The sequence below is a fragment of the Quercus robur genome, chromosome 8 (genome assembly GCF_932294415.1).
Source record: "Quercus robur chromosome 8, dhQueRobu3.1, whole genome shotgun sequence".
Classification (NCBI taxonomy): domain Eukaryota; kingdom Viridiplantae; phylum Streptophyta; class Magnoliopsida; order Fagales; family Fagaceae; genus Quercus; species Quercus robur.
Window position 1 is genome coordinate 63,455,215 of NC_065541.1, and position 18,827 is coordinate 63,474,041.

At 32.6% G+C, this 18,827-nt stretch overlaps 2 protein-coding genes across 2 annotated transcripts in view; one reads left to right on the forward strand and one right to left on the reverse strand.

The window, feature by feature from the left end:
• LOC126697602 (ras-related protein Rab11C-like) overlaps window positions 1–12,519 on the reverse strand; it is a 30,562-nt gene extending 18,043 nt beyond the window's left edge. Inside the window, exon 1 of the mRNA XM_050394675.1 lies at window positions 12,346–12,519. The gene's annotated coding sequence lies outside the window, so the exon portion shown is untranslated. The remainder of the gene's footprint in view (window positions 1–12,345) is intronic.
• LOC126697600 (cucumisin-like) lies at window positions 1,986–8,000 on the forward strand. The gene is made up of 11 exons (XM_050394672.1): window positions 1,986–2,212; window positions 2,370–2,474; window positions 2,869–2,954; window positions 4,060–4,154; window positions 4,273–4,516; window positions 4,780–5,290; window positions 5,725–5,831; window positions 6,052–6,270; window positions 6,349–6,460; window positions 6,728–6,941; window positions 7,312–8,000. Exons 2-11 carry the CDS (start codon window positions 2,370–2,372, stop codon window positions 7,833–7,835), a joined length of 2,217 nt encoding a protein of 738 aa, XP_050250629.1. The 5' UTR covers window positions 1,986–2,212; the 3' UTR covers window positions 7,836–8,000.
• Window positions 12,520–18,827: the final 6,308 nt, after the last annotated feature.

The following is an 18,827-nucleotide window of genomic DNA, read 5'->3' on the forward strand; positions in this document are numbered from 1 at the left end:
TTGGTCATTTATCCCTCAAAAAGCCACTTTTATAAGTGCTAGCCAAACACTCAGCTTTTTCATTATGCACTTTTTAACAGTTTTTACCAAACACTCAGCTTTTTGAAACTCCACTTTTTCATTATACACTTTTACAAAACTCCACTTTTTCATTATGCACTTTTTCAAAAAGTTGAACCAAACTCACCCTAAGTACGGAACGTTGACTCGGTCTTCGTCTTCGTCTTCTTTTTTTTTTTTTTTTTTTGCTGAATATCTTCGTCTTCGTTTTCGTGAAGACTTTTCCACTTCCATTTATTTATTACTATCTTACAAAAGAGAAAAACTTGGCCCCTCCTCCAATACGAAGCCATAAAAATGCCCCACCACAAATTCATACTTTTCATCTTTTTGACTTTTCCTTTCATTCTCTAAGACATGTCAGCCATATCTCTCTTTTTTTTTTTTCTAGAGTGAGGCCATATCCCATAGCTATTCAAAGAACTATGTTGTATTGGTGTGAGAATTATCATTAGAGAGTAGAGAGACTGTGAGGGTACACTGGTGCAGTATTAAGTTATTAGTAGAAATGAAATTGATTTTGAATTTAGTTGATATGAATGAAATTGATTTTGAATTTATTTTTGACCATAGTAGTCTAATTTAGTTGAATTTAATTGTTATTTATTTTATAGTTGCTTATAGTGACTTTGTTATATTTAATTTCTATAAATATTATTTCTTATAAATGTAGTCTAATTTTGGTTAGATATAATGTTTTTTTTCTAAAAGTAATGCAGGAAGACATGCATATATATATATATATGTCATACTTTGTATTTTTCTTAAATTACAAATCAATATGATAATATTACCTCAACCCCCATCAAAAATTTCTGACTACGCCTTGCACTTTTGTGCTGCCACTTGAGTTACAAGCTCGCATTAGTCATAACTGAGCTCTGCAAAAGTTGAACAGATGCAACTGAATGATGGAGAAAACGAATAAAATGTGGAACTATTTATTGGATCTTGGTGCTAAGAACCTTTTTTTTTCCTTAAAAAAAATATCGATAACTTCTTATGAGAGATATTTTTTGTATTTATCTAATTATCTAGTTATTATGTATACTGATTATATATATATATATAAAAGTTGTATATATATATATATATATATATAAAAGTTGTGTATACTGGTATTGAGGCCTATATAGAGCCATAGAGGACATAAGTTCCTGTTACTTGTTTTCTCAACAAAAAATATAAAGAAAGTGTTCCTGTTACAGTCGTTTGGAAGGGGTCAAAATTCAAAGTTTAAGTCCTTGGTGCATACAATTGATTCGAAGAGGGTCATCTAGACTTTTAATTAGTTCAAGCCGCAAAATTTTTTGTCGTGTGTTTGGGACTAGCTTATAAGCTAGCTTTTTAAATTTTGCAAATTTTTTATGTATAATTTTTTAAAACTTTATTTTTTTGAAGTACACTTTCATTAAATTTTTTTTAACAAAAAATCTAAATAAGTTGTTCCCAAATATGAAAAAAGTTTTGAGCAAATTTTTCCTTAAGTTGGTTGTCCTTACAATTTTTTTTTTTTTTAAATTTTTTAAAGAAGAGTACATAAATTGGTAATGGTCATTCTTCTCAAAAAAAAAAAAAAAAAAAAAAAAAGAAAAAAAAAAGAAAAAAGGTCATGGTCAATGGTCATACTAAAAAAAAATTGTATCTAATTGTATTTATTCTTAAATTTGTCCATGTTTTAATTATAGTTTAAAAATTAAACTTAACGTTGTTTATTTGTCTAACACATTTTCAATTTCATTGGGGCTGTACGGGCATCTAATCTTAGAGTGCAACTAATCCAAATTCATCCTAAGAGAAGTTTTTAGTAAAAATTACTGCTTTGCTTTGGTAAAAATGATGTAAATTTTCAGGCAAGACTAAAATGTGGGACATTCACGGAAATTTCTAGGGGCAACTAGTACAAATAGACGCCTCAGATCTTAATTCAAGCTCAAGCTCTCCAACAAGCAAAGGAACAACACCCTTTCCTCTACTTCCTCTCCCTCTCCCAATCTTATCTTCTTCTCACTTCGCGGCTATGCCACCACCACCTCTTCCCACCATTGGCTGCCATTAATTATTCCCACGCACCCTGAGCCATTTCCAGTTAGCTCACCAAAAACATTTTTTAAGCGCAATTGCTCTGGCCACAGCATCACCATAAATCAAGGTAAAACTTTTGGTTTTCCATGAATTCTTGGTTTTTATATATATATATATATATATATATATACTTGGAGCTATGACTATAATGAGGATTAATTAAGGGTTACAATGGTGTTTTGATGGGGGCTTGAGTTTTAATTTAACTGAAGCATTTTGTGCAGATGTTTACAATGGCAGGCAAAACCTCAATTCTCTCAATGCTGCTCCTCCTCTGCTTTGCCTCCACTCTGCTTATTGGTCACTCAACTTCTCAGAATGACAAAAAGGCAAATATCTCTCTATCTCTGATCTCTGATCTCTTATGTTTTTTCATGGAAACGAGCTTTCCCACTTAATTTACAGTTCCACCAATTACCGAATGGAATGTATTTGATTTTTTTTTTCCCTACTTTAAATTTGATTAAAAAAAAGAAAAGAAAAGAAAATATGTAACAAATTGAGACTAGTAGGGAATAAAGTGCAACACACAGAGTGTGTGTGTGATAGAAAAATTTTATGGTGAAATCGGCCTTTTAATTCATGCGGCACAATAAACAGACTTTATTATACACAGAAGGAGAAGGGACCCACATGTTCCTACACCTGAAACACCGTATACTGTTTTTTCCTACTTAACAGGCTTATTAATGTTTTTCCTATGACATGATATTGTGCATGCAGGCATATATCGTGTATATGGGCAACAAGAGAGATGAGGTTTCCACATCATCTCTTTACACAAGCATGCTACAAGATGTCGTTGGCAGGTTATAAAAGTAGTATAATGGCACCACCCGAAACTTGCTTTTATGATGCTTGAATTTATTTGTTATAACAAGATTTCAACAATTTTCAAGATAAGTTTTTGTCATGTTATATTTAGAATTTAAAAAAAGAAAATAAAAGAAAAGAAAAGTGGGGTCTTAGTCTCACATGTTGTATTTAGATGATAGGACTTGAAGTGTCACGAATATCGCATTATATTCAATATATTAAAGATATAGTGAGTTTTAGTTAATTCAACTAGTAAAGTCTTTTGTTGTTGAATACTAGATATTGAGTTTGAACTCCACCTACACGAAAAGCCGATTGGTGTCAAGTTGAAATCTCCATTTACACCAAAAGTCGATTGGTGTCTTAACTTGATTATAAGAGCAATTATTATGGAGTGAGCGTCATAGGTTGAAATTTATATTATGTGATTTAACAGCAATGTTATGCGTATGACATATTTTTGTCACCTCATTCTATCTTAAAATTATTAATATAGTTTTTTTATATATAAAACTTTATTTCAAAATTCTTAAAAAGTTTAAAACACTACCTTGATTAAAATTCTATTTTCTACTGTCTTTTTCTCTTTTAATAAAATATTAATCTCAAACAATGAACTTCTTGTAATACAAGTTAATTTTTCCATTTTATTTTTATTAGCTATTTTATTATTAATTTCAATGATTTCTTAGTAAATTTTAATTTAAATGAATATATTTTTTAATTAATCTGTGCAAACCTAATTTCTTCATAAATTACAAAATTAAATATACTTTTCTAGATTCTAGTCAAGAGTCAAGAGTAACTCAATGACATTACCAAGTCTTTTTTTTTTTTTTTTTTTAAATGACAATTCAAAGCCCCTTTCTCCTTGACTTTTTGTATCAGCCATTTAATTCAAAAGGTTAAAAAAGTTATTAAAAAAAAATGTGAACTTTTTTATATTTACCTTTTTGCATTTGATCCAATGGCTGATACAAAAATTTACAATACCATCTCAATTCACGTGAATTTACATTAGAAAATTATGGATAAAGTTATTAGGCGTTGAATTGCTTCTAGACCTTGACTTGTCAAATTGCATATGCTTGCTTTTAGTCATATTGGAGCAGAATCTTTACTCTATAGCTACAAAAGGAGTTTCCATGGATTTGCAGTGGAGCTAACTGAGCAAGAAGCTCAAAAAATGGCTGGTGGGTGAACCTGATCACAATTCCCCCCCCCCCCCCCCCCCCCCCCCTCCAAAAAAAAAAAAAAAAAAAAAAAAAAATCTGGAATTCATAATAAAATGTTGTAACAATGAATATGTAGGAATGAATGGGGTGGTGTCAGTATTCCCTAACCAAAAAAAAGAGCTCCATACAACAAGGTCATGGGACTTCCTTGGCCTTCCGAAGCAAGTGGATAAACCAACAACTGAAAGCGATGCCATTATAGGAGTATTCGACACTGGAATTTGGCCGGAGTCTGCTAGCTTTGATGACAAAGGATTTGGTCCACCACCTAGCAAATGGAAGGGCAAGTGCCAAGCCTCAACCAATTTCACTTGCAACAAGTATATCTTTAACATCCAACCAAACTGTTTTGTATATATTATGCTACGATTATATTTTTTACGACATTTTTTATAATTACTAACATGGCTTGTTCATTTGTTGTGATTGATGCATCGTAAAAGTGGTGTCAATAATACACTAAAGTGAAAGTGATGTTATTCTAATCACAAAAGCCACGCTAGTAGCTGTGAAAAACGTTGTGCCAAGCGTAGAAATTTAGAGTCAAAAGTACAACTAACAAATATGGTTACACTTAACGCAGTAAAATCATTGGAGCAAAATATTACCGTAGCGATAAATTATTTGTAGAAGGTGATATTAAATCTCCGAGAGATTCAGACGGCCATGGGACACATGTTGCATCAATTGCAGCCGGGAACTTAGTTAACGCAGCCAGCTTAGAAGGCATTGGTTTTGGAACAGCACGAGGAGGGCTTCCATCCGCACGAATTGCCGTGTACAAAATATGTTGGTCTTTAGGCTGTAATGATGCTGATATTCTTGCAGCATTCGATGATGCCATTGCGGATGGGATTGACATAATATCTATATCACTTGGTGGATCTTCTAAGAACTATTTTACAGATGCAATTGCCATTGGTGCCTTTCATGCTATGAGAAAAGGAATATTGACATCAACTTCTGCTGGTAACCGGGGTCCAGATCTAGCAACCCTCTCAAGCTTCGCCCCATGGTCTCTTTCTGTGGCTGCAAGCACCACAGACCGAAAGTTCTTCACCGAGGTCCAATTAGGTAACAACAAGAAATTTGAGGTAATTAAAATGTCTAGCCCCTGTTTTGGAATAAAATTCATTTATCCTACGCATAGAGTCATAGTAGAACATAGGAATTTTTTTATGTTTTGTTCTCAAGGATGCAACAAAGGATTCTATGCAATTTTTCCAAAAAAAAAATAACTTTAACAAAATGTTAATACATCAGGAAAAATCTTTTGTTCCATCTTGAGTGTTTCATTTTATATTCCACAAATTACAATCTGTCACATGTACCTCATTTTTTTTCCTCATAAAGTAACAAAAATTTAAAGTAGAAAAGTATACACAAACAGTCAAGGTATGAGTTTTATTTAGTTTGGAAGTGTCAAGGTAACCATTTTCCTTAATCGTGTGGAATTGCGCGTGTAAATCATATGGTATAAAATTTAAACTACAAAGTAACTTGAAGAATTTCTTTATTTCATGTGTAGGGAGTTTCAATTAATACATTCGACCTCAAGAATGGAACGTATCCAATAATTTATGGTGGAGATGCACCAAACAAGACATCAGAATTTGGTTCTCCCTCCTACGCCAGGTAACTGAAAAATAAAAAGAAAATCTATATTAGCTTGAACTATTTTTTGATATGCATATAAACAAAAAGGACAAGTTTAACCATTTGCTAGTTGTGTATACATAAATCTATCAAACTAGCAAGTGAAATATTCCTTGTGCTTCAAAATAAAAGTACCAATTATAGACACTCTTTAAACATGGTAGTTAAAAAAAAAATGGAACTTATTGCAAAAATGCAGGACTTGCAACGATGATTCTCTGGACAAAAATTTGGTGAAAGGTAAAATTGTACTTTGTGATGGTGAGAATGATGGTACTGGGCAACTCTTTGCCGGTGCAGCTGGTACTGTGATGCAAGGCCGACGCCCCGATTCCTCTGCTTTCCCATTTCCCTTGCCTGCAGCTTTCCTTAGCTTGGAGGATGGTGCAAACATTTACTCGTACATAAATTCGACAAGGTATTCATCTAAAATTCCTTAGACAATTAAGGAATTCACAAGACACACTAATCCTAATGAAGATGCACAATTTTACAGTAACCCAACTGCGACTATTCTCAAGACTAATGCCCGTAAAGATACATTTGCCCCTTACATAGCTGCCTTCTCATCCAGAGGTCCAAATCCAGCTGCAAACAACATTCTCAAGGTAACTTCCAAATAATCACTTATTCACATTTGCATCTTTGTATTATTTGAGTAATGTTAGGGAAACAACATTTTTCCCAATTTTCCTTGAAAACTTTTGATATGATATATGTTCTAATAAGAGTAATATCACTTTTATGTGGATCAACTTCTATTACCATTTTGATTATACATCAATTACAACTTGTCATGTCATTATTTGTGAAAAATGTTATCCCCCTAGAGTTAATGGTATTATTCATCTTACTGAATTTTCATGTTGTTGCAGCCGGATTTAGCTGCACCTGGAGTTGACATTCTAGCTGCATGGTCCCCAATTTCCCCAATTTCTGAAGTTTCTTTAGATGAGAGAAAATTTTCATATAATATAATCTCAGGGACATCAATGGCTTGCCCACATGCTTCAGGGGTGGCTGCCTACATAAAATCCTTTCACCCCACATGGTCACCTGCTGCTATCATATCCGCTCTCAAGACTACTGGTAATAGCTATATTAAGTTCCCACTCTTGGCAATTTTAAGGCTAAAGTATATAGTTTGGTCTAAACTTTAGTGTACGATCAATTTTAGTTCTTTTAAGTTTAAAGTGATTGCTTTAGTGCCTAACAAACTCAAAATTGATTGCCTTTTATCTCTAAAGTTTAAAGTGATCACCTTTTGTCTTTAACATGTGTAAAGTATGATGACGTGTCACTTTTTAGTTTTGCCACGCCATCATTCTTTTATAAATATAATGGATGTTGACGAAAGGAAAAAAAAAAAAAAAACTTTAAGTTTGTTAGGGATTAAAATATTTTCTCCTACTTTTAATTCAGACCATAACCCTTGACCAATTTGGTGTATTACTTGCAGCTATCCCTATGGATGCTGAAAAGAGCTCCGGAGCTGAATTTGCATATGGTGCAGGCAATATAAATCCTCTTAAGGCTTCAAATCCTGGTTTAATATATGATATTGATGCTCTTGACTACATAAATTTTTTGTGTGGACAAGGATATAGTACCAAGTTATTACAATCTGTTACTGGGGACAATAGTCGCTGTCCAGAAGGATCTAATAGAACAGTCTTTGATCTAAACTATCCTTCTTTTGCTCTATCCATACAACCCTCAAATTCAATAAGTCATGTTTTCAATCGGACCGTCACTAATGTTGGAACATCACCATCTACGTACAAAGCTAATGTGATCGCCCCAACTGGACTTAGTATCAAAGTGAACCCTAGTATTCTATCATTTACATCTTCTGGACAAAAGCAATCGTTTGCACTCACAATTGAAGGAACATTAGATAAACAAATGGTCTCTACTTCTTTAGTTTGGGATGATGGTACTAACAAAGTGAGGAGCCCCATTGTTGTGTATGAGGCATTTTGATATTTTATAGATGGTACATGTATTACCAATATTAATAAATCAAAAGCTTTGAGGTAATATGCGCAGAAAAATGATGTAGTAAGTGATGAAACACAGAAAAATTATTGTAATTTGAACCTTTGCTCAATTGAAATTAGTTATAAAGATTATGTTTTTCTAACCAAACTGGTAGCCAATAAATGCAATGTACAAGAAAGTTCGACTAATATGAGTGTAATATATGATTATATATTTAATTAATAAGTATTATTAAATAAATTTTCAATTTAGAGAATTTCAAATGACTCAGTGTTAGATATCGTTTCAAATCCATAATATCACAAGAGCTTCTGTTGGAGTAAAATCTCCAAATTAAGTTCATATCATTAAGTCTTGTTAAATTTATATCAACCAATATATATCAGTAATTGTTCTTCAAATCATGTGATATTAAATTCTAAAATCCAACCACTAACTACGAAAACAAACATAATATAATAAGAAATTGCTTGGTATAGGCCCTATTGGGTTGCTTTATTGAAAAAGACAATAACTTTTATTTAGTTTAAACCAACCTAATTTAGTATCATTTGTAACTCTAAAAATCAAATAACAAACATACTAGAAAATCTAGAATAAAGGCGTGAAAAAAAGAAGCGAAGTTTCAAAAATTTACGTGACAACGTTAAAAACTCAAGACTAAATCAGAGCCAACAATAATTTTTTATGCACAATAGAATAATTTGTGTAGTATATGATGCCAAATTATGATGCTAGAGAAGTTGATTACGTAACTTTCTTGTGTGGGGAAGGATATATAAAGAATTTTCATAGGGAGATAACAATAACTGCTAATTATTAAGCCACAGTTATATCTGCTTGGGACCCAATCCTTCTTTTTCATTATCTTCAGGATAAAAAAATGTGATCACTTCCTTGTTCCCTAGGATCGTGACAATGTTGGTTCACCAGTGTCCATGGCCACTTACATTGCCATTGTGAATGCTCTAGCGGGTCCAAAAATTCAAGTCATACCAAAGGTCCTTTCATTTGAGTTTCTTGGTAATTAAAAATAAATTCTTTTTGGTGAAGGTCACAACAGAGATGAATCGTAATATAATCTTTGATCCCTTTGTTTGGTATGATAGGGTGCATCAAGTCAAGAGCCCTGTTATTCCTTGTTTCCTCTTGAATTTTATTATTATTATTATTATTATTATTATTATTGCATGCATAATTATTTTCGATTCTGATTGAAGTGTTGAAAGATAGAGAAAAGAACACAAATATTCTGAACAAGAGTCTCTAGTTCTCTTTGTTAGATATAATACGAGCCTATATTATATTGTGTGTATATATATATATATATATATTTTTTTTTTTTTTGGGGTTTCAAAGGTCCTATATTATAATGTTAAGTGATAGAATACAATAGGCTAACCATAAATAGAGTAGAGTCTGTACTCCATAGACCATGATTTTGTAGAATATCATGAACCATCATGGTTTTGTAAATTTGCAATACCATGGATTACTATTGTTTTAGCTTTTAGGACTATGATACTAAGCCTAACGCATTCTTTTATAGACCTTACGTTGGGTTATCGTAAAATTTTGTTATTGTTTTAGTTTTAAGTTTTAATAAAAGGTTAAAAATGGTAAAATATTGTTTAGTATAGTAAAGATGTAGTTGCTAATTAAAACTTTCTGCCGTGGAAGAAGACCATTCGGCCAAGTCTCGTTAATTCTCTTACTTCAACTTTCTGCTGTGGTGTGGTAAAATTATTTCACTTTTCATTTGTCACATCCCCTTTTACATTTCTCGAAAGGCCCTTTAAAATCTTCTTTTCCTTCACTTATTTATTTATTTATTTATTTTTATGGATCTTTTCCTTCACTTAAAAAAAGCAAGTCTTATCTTATAATATATTCCAGATAAGAATCCAAAAATAAAAACAAAAGCATGTCTCCTCCTTTCTCTTTACTGGAAAAAAGGTATACATTATCGTTTCTTTTCACATTCTTGACGAAACCAAACGTGAAACACATTTGAGAGTTGCTTAGCAATTAATCAAGATGGTCAAGTCTATCAACTGAGTTGCCAGTAAGTTACACAGCATATATGGATGCCACTTTTGATATGAAAATCAAAAGACATGAATGATTCTCTAAGATTTTATTCATGCAACACAGCCATAGTGAGACACTTGTAAAATTGTTTACATGTAAAGTGCCAATTTTTTAATTTAATTTTATTTATAATAAATTGCCGAAAATTTAGTCATTCACACTTGGGATAAAAACAAGGCAAAGTATATTTATAGACTATATAATTTTTAATTGCATTGAAATAAAACTGTTTTTGAGATGAAAATAACCTGAAAATTTTATTAATGAAGACTGGCTATATTGGCTTGAAAAATATAATAAAACTGTGGTGAAACATTCTCCATCCATATAAAACAATCTGTAATATTAAAAGATTGCTTAACCAGACTATGAGCAAGTTTATTATTATCTCTTCTAGAAGAATCATACACCCCACCAAACAATGAACAAATAGCCACGTTTTTAGGAGCTAAATGTGGCTATAGGATGCATTTTTTGTAGTGAGAACATTTTGAGTCAATTTCCTTTAATTAGACTAATAGAGTAAGAAACACAACTTCTCATGTATTGGCCAATTAGTGATCTCTCAATAGCGGTGAGGTTATCTTTTTTGGACGTAGTTTTTGGCCCCACATGTTTTGTCAATGTTATCCATGGGTATAAAAGTTTTTTCTTCATTAAAAAAAAAAAAAAAAAATCAACTTGTTCCAAATTTTCACACACACATCTTCGGAGCTCGTTTTAGATAGCTAACCAACTCATAGGTATCTACTTGTCTTTTGACGAAGGAATTAACCCAAATCCTTAACAAAAATCCCCAAATTTTTCCCCTCAATAGAAAACAGGGGAGGTTTTTGACTCATAGCTTATAGCCTGTCAATATCTAATTCTCTATTAAAATGTGAGTGCATATCAATGTGACCAAAATCTATGTTCATTCAATCTTTAGACATAGTCAATGTCATGGCATCAGTTTCTTAACTGAAAAAGAGAAATACAACATCACCACTAAGTTCATCCAGTTCAAACATGACACAGATAAAAACCAATACAACTTTTCAAAACCCAAAAAGAAGAAGAGCAGAGATGTACACTTAGTGTGTGTCTCCTACATCTAATAATTCATTCAAACATATTTTACAGCCATCACATTAGTAAAATGGCCAATCTCCAACATCTAATTATTCATTCAAGCTAAGAAGAATGGACATGGACACAACACGATATGAGATACAATGACATGAACATTCCTGAAAAAGTAATACACCTAAATATGACAATTAATTAATTAATATCTTTAGGTATATTTTATTTACATACATATTTTTTATGTTCATTTTAAGTATTCAAAATAAATAACAAACATCAAAATCTTTAAAAACATATCTAGAATGATATGATTCTATTTTTTTTCCCCTACACATCGAGACAACGAATGTAGAGGTTTCCCCTACATGTCTGACACATACATGCTGAAGATTTTGAGGTTTCAATTAGTAGGAGCAAATGTCAATAAAACACCAAAAAACATGCATGCCAGTTAGAATAAATAAAAAGTAAGAATGTTGCTGGTTGTCTTTGGACCAAATGGCTCTTCCTTACTCATAAGTATATGGGGTGGGAAGTGACTCTGGAGGTTGGCTAGGATTTGTGACTTGTGAGTAAATTTTTCAAGAGAAAAAAAATTCCTATACACTGTTATGATCCACACACCTATACTATAAAGGTTGTCACCCTAGATTACCAGTGACGCAACAAAGTAAATGTAAACGAATAATACTCTACCAAGAAATAAACAGAGAATCATTCATCAAAAACAAAAATACAGACAAAACCAACAAAATTACAAGAACATTCAACCGAGTTATCAATAACCAACATAAGGACGGGTAATAAAAAAAAATTATAAATCACATTTCAAATGTATTTATAATCCAAAACAACCTGCAATGTTCTAGTGGCAAATTCAACACCAATGGTGGACTTAGACCCCAAGCAGAACTCGTTTCAAGTAAACCTTGAAAGAATGTTCGATTTCCCAACACCCGAGTCACCAATCAAAACAATCTTGAAGAGATAATCATATGCATGATCCCCTTTGAATGCCATGTGTTCTACTTTCTACAACTCTTCAAACCTGCCAGACAACAATTTGGACATATTATCAATCTCTCTTTATCGCTTCAATTTTATCGGATGTCTCCAAATGTACAAAAGTACATATTATCAATCTCAGTATCAAATACAAAACCTTAACTATCAACTTGTATGACAAGAAGGAAAAAGCAAATTGCAAAATGTGGCTTCTTTTCAATATGCAGGCAATGTTTTTTTTTTTTTTTTTTTTTTTTTTTTTTTTTTTTTTTTTTCTTGAGAAACAAACGTGTGGTCAAAGAAATGACAAGGAGAAAGAAGTACTAACCATAAAAAGATGGTGAACTGGTTTATTATGAGAGAGATTATGGGATTGGAATCTTTCCAATTGTTGAAAATTAGCAGGAAAGTTTAGGGGAAGAGAAGAGAGAGAGAGAGAGAGAGAGAGGGGACAAGAAGAGAGAGAGAGAGAGAGGACAGTTTTTCAAAGCCAATGAGAATAAACAGAATAACGGACGAAAAGGCACTTAAACCGGCATTCATGTGGGAAAGAATGAGCGAAAGTTGGAAACTTTAAGAAGAAATGTACGTTATTCTTATTTTGAAAAATACTATAGAAATTTGTTTTTTTCTTTTTTCCGAAAATTTTCAGTTCTGAGTCTCTTCGGTTCCAATATTGAGGCAGAGTGAAATTTATTTATTATTAATATAAAGTTATTTGTAGAGATATGTTACAAGCAGGAATGGACCCAGTAGGAGGCCTAAGGGGGCCGAGCCCCTCTTGGCCCAAAAAATGATAAAAAAATTTAGTTATATATATTACTTTAAACCCAGCCAACCCTTTTTGGACCCCCCCAATCCAACCCTGTCCCACCCCCCCAAGCCCAACCCAATTTATTTTTTAAAAACCCATTAACACTTTTAACCCTACAAACCGATTCAGATAAAATTATTAAAAAAAGAAAATGAGAGAGACAAAGAGAAAGTTGAGAGAGAGTGATTGGAGTGGAGAGATTGAGAGAGAGTACTATGTATTGACTAGAGTCTGCGGCTAGCCATGGCACCGCATAGATTGTCAGCCTCGCACGACACCGCCACAGGCCACCATCATGCCGCCTAGCCTTAGTCGCCACTGACCCACTTCGCTGCCACTGCCCTCAGCGCCTCTGACAGCTTGATTTGCCCAACCCACCACTGTCTCTGGCAACTGCAGCCTCCAGCCTCCATCCCAAAATTCCAATTTGCCCTTTCAAGTAGTTTTTCTCTCTTTAAACTTTAAAACCTAACATAACATTGATATAATGTTTGTGTTGTGAATTTGTGATTGACTGATTATGTGTGTGTGTGTGTTTTTAGTTGAGAAAGTGAGATGTGAGTTGTGATTTATATATAATTTTTGCTAAAGCATTTGACAGTGAATTGTTGTTGTATATATAATAATGATATAAGGTTAGAAAGTATTCATTTGCAAAATGAATAAAGTGAAAACTCGAATTCTCGAATTTTCTTTGTGAAAATTCAAGTTCCATGAATTTCGATTGGTCGAGACTTCTGTTTGATCGATCAAAATGTTGAAGGAAATAATCCTGGAGTTTTTGCAAGATTCGATTGATATTTGATTCCTGGTTGATCGATCGAAAAAGAGCATTTGATTGATCGAAAATTGCAGAACAGAATTTTCTTCAGAATCTTCAAGTGACTGTTCTGAAAGTTTGAGAACGTTTCAAGCCTTGTGAATGGTTTTAATGAAAATTTTAACTCTCCATATGTACCTTTTGAAGGGTTATGATCTTATGGGTATAAATAGAAGTTTGTGTTCAATTGAAAGAAACACAAGAAATCTTGTGAGTATTCTCCAAAATTGCTATTTGTAGAACCTAATAACTTGGTTGTATCCTGGGGACAAGTTTGTAAAAACCCTTTAGCAATTTGCGTATGGGGACAAATATTGTCTAAGGATAACATTCAATTGTGTCTTCAAGTCAATCACCATTTACTTGATGTGTTCATCTTCTTCTTTATCTATTACTCATTGATTTGGTAAAATCCCCAACATTTGTAATTTATAAAGTGATAATATATAAAACATTTGTTGTTTGATACTTTGACTGTTTGTTAGTAGTGGGGCAATATTGGGAATAGGCAATGGAGATAAAGAGAAAGAAGGAGATAAAGGACATATAATGCATTATAAATTAGTAGTGGGGGTACCGGTGTGTTTGGGGCAATGGGTGACAAAGATAAAGAGACAAAATGAAAAATATATAAAAACAAAGATAAAGAAACAAAATGAAATAAATAATATAATATATATGTGACACAAATTTATCAAAATAAAATTGTCAATGTTTGATTAGTCCTTTTGTTAGATAATAAATATAATTTTTATTTTATTTGTAGATCACGAGAAAATCAACTATAATATTTGATTTTTTTCAAAAGAAAAGATTCAAATTCAACATATATGGATGCCGTTGTGAATTTTTTTGATTTTTTTTTTCCGCTTATCTCCGAACCCCCCTAGCTTTAAATTCTGGGTTCGTCCCTACAAGAGCTACAAAGAGAGATAGGACACATGCTGTGATAAAAAAAAAAAAACAAAAAAACAAAAAGATAGGGCACATGTTGTAATCTCTTCAGTCTTGGGTGGCTGTTGAGAATTTTAAATCTTGAGAGTTATAGTTTCTTCAGAGTTTAAATTCATGAAAATCACAAATTTTGAGTCTTAAAGTTTATGTTATATATATATATATATATATATATTATTTTCACAGGCAAAACTTAGGTACCTTAGGGTACGTTTGGTACATTAAATGAGGATTACGACAGGAATTGTAATCTCTATTACTAGGAATAAAATGTGTTGTAATGTAATAACTAAACCTATTCATTAGTTTGGTTATGAGTTATAACATTAGAATGAAATTTAACATTTATTTTAGGAAATTTCTTACTTATATAATTATATCTCCTTAAAAATTGTTATTTTTAAATTTCAGAGAGATATGTGTTATTTTTTTATGACTTTTTATTTTTATAATTGTTAGATGTATATGGAAAGTTTGTTTATTTGGAAATATATTAAGTTTTGAAATTATTGGGTTTTAAGACTTTAGGTTTAAATGTATTAGAACTTCAATTTATAATGTTGGCAAACCATGATCAAAACATTTTTGTCTTTATTTTAGACTTGCTCAAAGTGTGTTTATATGTAAAGTTGGAATCGAGTGTTCTGCAGAATTTACTGTGTAAATTTGCCTAGCTCGATCGATCAAGAATTAGACTCGATCGGTCAAAGCTTGTGTAGATTGTTTTTTTGCAGAATTTTCCAACTCAGCCCAAGCCCGTTTGACGTGTAGGGTTTTATGTATTACCTCAAGTATAAAAGGGAAAACCCTAGCCACTTTTTTGGTTGCTCCTTATGTTGTGTGTGTGAATCTTTTGTGAGATCAAGAGGTGGTTGTCTTCACACATACTTAGAGTTTCCAAGGTTCAAGATTATGTCAAGAACTTGGTAATCGATTCAGTTGTTGCATTCAAGAGCTTAAAGATACACAAGCGGGTGTGTTTGTGCTTGCTGGGAATTCAAGAAAGAAGTAATCTGTGGACTCGGAGTTGTCACGTGGTCGTGGTAGTAAGTTTCCTACTCGATGTAGCAATAAGATGTTAGTGGTCTAAGTCGCTATTGTGTAAACTTCAATTCTTTCATAGTGGATTCAGTTTTACCTTTAGGATAACTAGGTTAAATCCTCCCCAAGTGTTTTACCGGTTTAGTTTTCCTGAGTCATCATATCTTTGTATTTTTTATTTTCCGCATTTTACATTGATATGATATATTTGTGTTAACCTAGATTTGTTAATTTACCTAAGTTAATCACTTGGTTAAATAACTAGGTTAATCTAGTTGTGCTTTAAGGGATCTAAAAACGAACAAGTGGTATCAGAGCAGGTAGCTCTCTTGTTGTTGATCTTTTGATCTCTGAGCTGATCCTTCAATTCGGTTGTTATGGAATACAGACACTCTCTTGTTATTCCATCTCACTTTGATGGAAATAACTATGCTTATTAGAAAGTAAGGATGAAAGCATTCCTGAAATCTATTGATGAGAAAGTCTGGAACTCCGTTGAATATGGATGGGAGAAGCCCATTACTCCTGTTAGTGAATGGCAAACTTCTCAAAAAGAAGCAGCCGCTTTCAATTACAAAATTATGAATGCTATTTTTAATGCTGTTTCTATGGAGAAATTTAAGAGAATCTCTAATGTTAAGATTGCTCATACTGCTTGGAATATCCTTCAGACTGTGCATGAAGGCACAAAGGCAGTTAAAATCAATAAGTCACAACAATTAATTTCTAGATTTGAAAGTATTAGGATGTCTGATGATGAATTTTTTAATGAATTCTATGCAAAGCTTAATGATATTGTTAATTCTGTATATAATTTGGGTGAAATCTATGATCAACCTAAAATTGTTAAGAAGATTCTTAGATCTTTAACTGAGGATTTTAGACCCAAAGTGACTGCCATCACTGAGAGCAAGGATGTGGACTCCATCCCTGTTGATGAACTTGTAGGATCTTTTTATTCCTATGAGTTGGACCTACCTAAGACTGGCAAATCCAAATTAATGGCTCTTAAGTTTATTGATAATGTTGATGTGAATGGATTTGATGATGAGCTCTTTGTTACGAAGATTGCTTACCTTGCCAAGAACTTTAGAAATTTTCTTAGGAACAATAACAGAAGGGCAAGAGATAAGAACACTATTGAACCTAGAAATTTTAGGAGGAATGATCCCACTAAGGTTAATAACACTAAAAAACCTAAAGAGAAAGTAGGTCAACCTTTTAATAATTTTATGAGTCAACAATGTTTTAGGTGTCAAGGGTATGGTCATGTGAAATCTGAATGTCCTACATTCTTGAGGTCTAAGGGTAAGGCCATGGCTATAACCCTTAGTAATGATGAAGTTTCTGATAATGAGTTTGGTAGTGATGAGAATGAAAACTTCATTGCTTTCATTGCTACTGCTGTAGTTGATGAAAGTGTTGTTGTTGAAGAGAAACCTTCTGATGGGAAACTTTCTAAGGATGCAGATTTACAAGAAGTCTACAATAAATTTTGCAAAGTTGCTGCAAAAGATGCTATGAGTGTTGATTTAGGCTTAAAGAAAATTGCATCTCTTGAACTTGAAAAGAAAAATTTGCTTGTGAAACTGTTTGATGTTAATGAATTGTTGAATAATGTGAAGGCTGAGAACATGCTTTTGCTTGATAAAGTTAAGAACTTGGAACTTGAATTGTTTGTTGCTAGAGAACAAACTAATAGGTCTACAAGCTCCAAACTTGATCACATGCTGAGTGTTCAAAAGTCTCCCTCTAACAAAACTGGTTTAGGTTTTGTAGAAAGCATCTCTGTGCCTAAACCCCATTCCACAAACTTTGTTCCTTCTTCTGAACCCCCTGTGAGTGAGGTTGTCAAACCCTCTGTGAGTGAGGTTGATAAATCTGTAGAAGTTACACCTCCTAGGAAGATTAAGGTTGATCTTCAAGAGTCTAAACCTAAGGATCCTAACCCTCCTAAGGGAAAGTTGCACGATAAGCCTGCATGGGTTTGTCATCTTAGTGGAAAATCTAGGCACATTCGTCCAAACTGTTTCAAGTTGCAAGCTACTAAACGAGCAAATAAGCCAAAAGTATCTGTGCCTCAAGCACAAGATCCTATGGTACTCATTGGTGAGTTGGTAAAGGCTTTAAACTTTTATTCCAATCCTGGAGTTGCTCAGAATTCTAATGTGAATAAGAACTCCAATGCTCAAGGTGCATCTAAAAAGTTTTGGATGCAAAATGCTCAATCTAATTAAGTTTTTCTGACATGGTTCTTGTGCTTCATCGCTCTACTCTTTGTGACCATTGTTCTTTGTTGTTTTTGTTTTCTTTGTTTTTCTAGGATTTGCATTGCATAACATTCATATATTTCATTCTAGGATTGTTTTTGTTTCTTTTTTCATAATATAAAAAAGGAAAAAGGAAAAAGGAAGCAAAATGTGTTTTGCATTATTTTTCTTGGATTTGAAATCAAGGTTGACCAATTTATTTTTACATAACATATTTATGTACTTTGTTTAGCTTAAATGAGCCTATTTATTGCACTTGACTAGTTGAAGCCTTGTAGTGCATGTGGTGTAAGAAGATGTTTATAGTTTTTGATCACATGATCTTAATCTTGAAGTCACATACTTTTGATTGTCGGACTTGAACTTATTAGGAAAGGCATAAATAACCATCTCACCACTGTTTACTAGCCAATCATGAACACCTTAGTGCATATCGTAAGATTTTATGCTCGAGAAAGTGTAGCACATGCACAAAAAGAACATAAGGTGTAGTCTCGGTTTAAATGCTAAAATTGGTGTGTACATTATTGGGCTTAAATAACTTTACAATCAAATAAAATTGGTGTGTACATTATCCCGACTATTATTAATAAGTTTCTGATCAAATAAAATTTGTGTGTATAATATGAGGAAAATTAAGAAACTTACATGATTGCAAACTTTTATTCTAGGAGATGTGAGAGTTATATGATGTAACTCTTTAGGTAATAGTCTCTTTCAAATCTATGTAATGAATTTTGTAGAAATTGTGCTTGATTTCTATTTACATATCACCTCACATGTATTTCAAGTTTTTGCTAGTTGCACACACTACACAAGTTACTCTTTGCTAAACTCTATACATGTTATTGTGTGTGATTTTGGTTTGACCAACCAAGTTTGAAAATTCCTTGAAATTTATGCAAAATGTG